Genomic DNA, 5,276 nt, shown 5'->3' with positions numbered 1-5,276 from the left:
GCACATGCTAGGAACACAAAAATCATGGAAAGCGAATTGGATTTAACATCTCTGACTAGAATGGTGCAGGGGCACCTGATGGACTTTATGCCTCTATGAGGCAATTTTGTAAATTTTGCTTTAGTATTGTGTTTTGATAATGTAATATGGTATTATAGACCATTTTGAACTTATTTATATTGATTTTGAGTCTTAGGACATCATTTGTGGGCTATATGGCAAATATTGTAAATAGTTGTCATGTTTGTCAAATCTTGTCATGCAACTTTGCATTTTTGGTTGTATGTGGAAGGTGAAGGGTCAAGCCATTTAAAAGTTATTTATAAATGATTATTTTTGGTTGGAAAAGGAATAAATATGGCCTCGAACTCGAATTACATGTTTTTTGAAGGTTGGAGAAGGTTGGAGATGAAATACAAAGAAGAAACCCTTATTTTTGTGCAATATCTCTTGGCTTTTATGAATTGTATATTTCATATAATGATCTGAAAATAATTGGCTAAGTTATTTGTGTGAATCTACTTCTATTTTCAATTGGTCTCATCAAATTTCATTGGGATTTGTAAAAGTTATGTCATTTTTGGTACAGGTTGTCTTGAATGACTGATTTTTCCTATAACAGTCAGAAAGAAACGTATGGTACAGATTGTAACGGTACAATAATGGTCTTAAAATAATGAGAAAAGGTGGATAAATGAGTCTAGTTTAATTTCTTTTTTATTTGATCCAATTTCATTAAGTTTTGAGTGAGTTATGATATTTTTGGTGAGAGCGGGTCTATGATAAAACTAGGGTTTCCAGCAAGCATTACGAAAACTATATCTTTGTTTTTCATCATCCCAAAGGGCTCAAATTTGGTGAAAGTCTTCTTTACATTTCTTCACAAGGCTCTTAAAGAGGAATTTGGGTTATTTGATCATTTGGGAAAGATATGGATGTTTTTTGGGTGTCTTTTCATAGTAAATGTTGTCATGAAGGGTTAGCAAAATAATACATTATTGTGTTATTTGATGTAATGATGACTTGTATGCCATCAAAATCCATACTGGGAGGTCATGATCAGGCCATTATTGTATATCCTCACTGAATTTTAGATGACATATGTGAAATAGACCAAAAAAAATGATGTATCCAAATGATGTAATTGAAATGCACCTTGAATTTATTTAAGTATATCTTGTATGTTTCTGAGTTTTGAACCCCACCTCTGCATCATATATCTCATTAAAAAAATCTTAGGACTTTATGGGGCTGTCTATTTTGAGCATGCCCTACAGTCATGCTAGTCCATTAGACAACATTTCTTTCAGGCAGTTTATTAAACATTTGCAGTGCATCCTTCATACTCGAACACTTGGCATACATATTTAATAGGGCATCTCCAACATAAGCATTTCTATCCAAACCATCTCTGGATATATTATGATGAATCATTTTTCCTTCTTTCAGTTCTTTCAAAGAAGCGAATGCCTTCAACACATAAGGATAAGTGAAACGATCCGCTTGGGAACCGGATTTTTGCACGTAGTGATAAAGTTCGAGTGTTTCAGCGTACAATCCACTCTTCACACAATTTCAGTTTGGCAACATTGATAGAATTTTGAGTTAGGCTGCTCACGAGGGAACAGCTTAAAGCACAAACATTAAGCTTACATTTTTAGGCTTAAAAGTGTTAAATACTCAGAGTTGATTGACACTTTTTAGGCTTAATATGTTGCTTAAGGTATGTGGTCACACTAAGAATACACTTCTAGACTTAAAAGTGTTAAACACTCAGAATTGACTAACATTCTCTAGATTTAATATGTTGCTTGGTGTGTGTGGTTTAAGGTTGACCGCTAACGAGTAAGAGAAGAGAGTATGGAATTGTTTGAGATGTTTTTGAATGATGCTGATCGTCAAAGTCTGAAATATTTCTACATGAATAAAATTTTCGAAAATTTTGAAATTTATTAATAATCAATCTACAAAGACATTCTCCTGAGAAATCACAGAATGATCAATAAGTTATATTTCAGTCAGTATAATAATTCTTATTTACAATAAGAAATAATCAATCAATAAAATCATTCTACTAAAAAATCACTTGATAGTCAATAACTAAATTCTTTAAAAACATAATTTAGAAAATAAATACTAACCACTGCATAGCATTTGTTAAACCTAAGACCATGAACTGCGGTTAAAGGAGTGTAGTATTAGGTATCATGTACATTTCGAATAAACATACAACAAATCTAATGTGTAATCAGCAAAATCAAAGCTATTTTTTAAGCGACATCCGACATCTTCTAGAAGATATAAAACACTGATTATTTCTGTTGTTTGTTTTTTCAAAATACAAGCAATTTTCATTCATTAAGAAACTCCAATAGCTATAACCAATTGACACATCGTTTGCACTTAGAGGTGCAATTGCAGTATCTATATACAATCAGAAACTCTTTACTCCATATAAGGACCCAACAAGCAAACCTTTGTATTCTGAGTTTCACCTAAAAAGGAAGCCCAAAAATACAGTGTTAAACTCCAACAAGTTACAGCATACTTTGTGATAATGGCAGCAGAAGAAGATTTCTCCTTCGCCTTCGACAATATGGCCTTTTCTGACCGTTTACTTCGAATAGAGATCATGTCCGAAGTAATTGATGATAGGCAATCCTTCTCACCCATTTCAACACCTGATATATTCAAAGACCCTTTCCAAAGATCTTCAGATGGTGAGTACTTGAACTATATGTTTTTTCCTTCAATATCATACACAACCAATAACAAACAATATTTCTTGTATGCTATTTAGATCAGCTCTTCAATAATATTTCCTTTGATGTCTGGTTGAAAGAAAATGATCCGAACGGAAATAGTTTTACAACCAAGACGGACTGCTTTTCCTCAGTTAAAGTCATTTATGTACATGTCAGCTCAGTAATATTAGCTGCAAAAAGCCCATATTTCTATAATGTAAGAATCCTTCACCAAGTCTTGTGCAATTTTTTTTCAACTATATACGTTTCTTTTACATAAAATTGGTTAATGAGCTCGACTTAAAAATTACTTATTCGAATTCTGATAACAAACTCTGAAAAATACCTCTACTTATCGAAATCTTTCTTGTGAAATGAAGCTTTTTTCAAATGGTACAGTTGAATCTAAGCAAAGAGTTATCACTCTTCATCTAAGTTGTGCAGGTATGTTTACGTAGATGCTATTTTCTCTGAAACCTAGGCAATGAGAATGGTGTTCAAATTTTTAATAAATAAAAACATTTGGGTGATTGCAGAAGGAGAGGCCTTCGTGGATTTATTAAACTTTATATACTGTGGAAAACTCAAAACTGAGACAACTGCTGCAATGTTGGATGTGTTGATTGTTGCAAACAAATTTGAGGTTGCATCATGTGTTCATCACTGCATCGATGTCTTAAGCCCACCAACAACATTAGAAAATGCATTACTTTTTCTGGGCCTCCCAACCAACATGCCTATGGTTGATGCAGTTCAACCATTGATAATTGCTGCGAAAAGATTTCTTGTCCAGAACTTTAGGATGATTCAAGAGTAAGTTTTATTGGAAGAAGTAATTTTTAACGATAAATACATTATATTAGGTGTTATACACCAATGTTAAAATTATTTCATCTCATTGCATGTACCTCTATCAATACTCATTTTAATTAATTTTCCTTCATTATTTATAATCTTAGTTTAAGCAAGATCTTGGATCAAAAACTCAATGTTCAATACTGAAAATGTTACAGCTATGAAGGAGAAATACCTTTGCCCATCCTTCAAGAAATTTTGTCCAGTGATGAATTACAAGTTAGATCAGAAGATATCCTTTGTGATTTTGTTATGGAGTGGACTAGAAAACATTATCCTGATGAAGATGAAAGGAAAGAAGTGTTAAACAAGAAGCTTATCTATACGATACGTTTCCCCTTCCTGTCCAAAGAGAAGCTGAAACAAATCTTTTCAAGTAATGAAATTGATTGTGTGGGTACATTGAAACTAATTTTGGAGGCACTTCTTTACAATGAAGAAGCTCCATATAGAAGGAATAACCACATCGCACAAGAATTTCACCATGAGATGTTCTGTGAAAGATCTTACATTAACAAACCTATCAGAATTGTGAAGATTGATACACCTCACAAGGAGTGCATGGTATTCTGGAATATCAAAAAAGATGAATGCTTAACTCTGCGTGATAAACCAGATTCTCTAGCATCTCAATTTATCTACTTTGGGGACCAATTATTTCTACTGAAAGCTTTTAGTACAAAGAATAAGGAAGGTTTTCCCATCTCCTTTGGACTATGTCTTCAAATGGCAAGCAAGGCTGAGATTAATGTGGAATACATATTTTCTTGTCGTTTAAATCCTTCACGTAACTTTGTCATGAGGTCCCGTGCCACTGACAAATTATATTATATGAAGATGGTTGGTTCTCCAGACCTCCTCGGTATGAATTGGTCAGAATTCATATCTGACAAGAATTCATACTTTATAGACAATGTTCTCTACTTGCGTATTTTGCTTATTCTGAGGACATAACTTTTCTTTTCTTCCATGGTATAATGTACTGTATTACCTATTTACACAATCAAACTTGCATGATTGTTCTTTTCCTCTCAAATGAAATACAATGTTTTGTCAAAAGGAGAATACCTTGTCAAGAATATTGTTACTAATTTATTTGTTTGTATTGATTTTTGAAACTTTGAATGATTTATTTATACTTGTTAAAAAAATTAAATATTAAAATAAAAACATGTTTAATTGTGTGATTATTAGACAAGAAAATATATAATCATATGTAATTTACTGTCTAACTATTAATTAATTGCTGACTAATTTAAGAGTGGTATTCACAATGCATTTTTTCACTTTAGCTCATAATGGTCATTGAGAAGAACATGAATAGCATTAAACTAAAGTAATCAGAACTTATCAAGAGTTAGGAGTTTTAGTTAAGTGTCTTGGATGAGGTCATTTGATTAGGAAGATTAAGTATCTTGGATGAGGTCATTTGATTAGGAAGATTTCCTTCATAGAAATACTTAACTTTTTTATTAACTACAATTTGGTGGACTCAATGTTGTGCACCACTTCTTTGTTGTTTTTGTTTTCTACATTTTGGTAAGCTTACCTCTCTTACACTTAGTATACCTTATCAAAAAATTGGTAAAAAGGATAATGTTTTCATGTTTTTCAAGATACTACTCTAGACCCCATTCCATGCCTGTCACATTTTCTAATTTTATTTTTTAAATGGCT

General features: G+C 32.3%; 1 protein-coding gene across 1 annotated transcript; it reads left to right on the top strand.

Moving 5' to 3' along the window:
* Window positions 1–2,557: 2,557 nt before the first annotated feature.
* On the top strand, window positions 2,558–4,553 carry LOC131037396 (BTB/POZ domain-containing protein POB1-like). Its single transcript, XM_057969525.2, has 4 exons — window positions 2,558–2,720; window positions 3,144–3,188; window positions 3,281–3,557; window positions 3,758–4,553. The coding sequence occupies exons 1-4, from the start codon at window positions 2,558–2,560 to the stop codon at window positions 4,551–4,553; spliced, it is 1,281 nt and encodes a 426-aa protein (XP_057825508.2).
* The last annotated feature ends 723 nt before the right edge of the window (window positions 4,554–5,276 follow it).

The sequence above is a fragment of the Cryptomeria japonica genome, chromosome 5, assembly GCF_030272615.1.
Source record: "Cryptomeria japonica chromosome 5, Sugi_1.0, whole genome shotgun sequence".
Taxonomy (NCBI): domain Eukaryota; kingdom Viridiplantae; phylum Streptophyta; class Pinopsida; order Cupressales; family Cupressaceae; genus Cryptomeria; species Cryptomeria japonica.
This window is presented reverse-complemented; position numbering and strand designations above follow the sequence as displayed.

Bases quoted from the DNA above. Each gene is read 5' to 3' on its own strand.
- LOC131037396 (XM_057969525.2), top strand. From the start codon at position 2,558: ATGGCAGCAGAAGAAGATTTCTCCTTCGCCTTCGACAATATGGCCTTT. The intron at 3,189-3,280 runs GTATGTTTACGT...GGGTGATTGCAG, and splicing joins TCTTCATCTAAGTTGTGCAG to AAGGAGAGGCCTTCGTGGAT. The intron at 3,558-3,757 runs GTAAGTTTTATT...AAAATGTTACAG, and splicing joins AACTTTAGGATGATTCAAGA to CTATGAAGGAGAAATACCTT.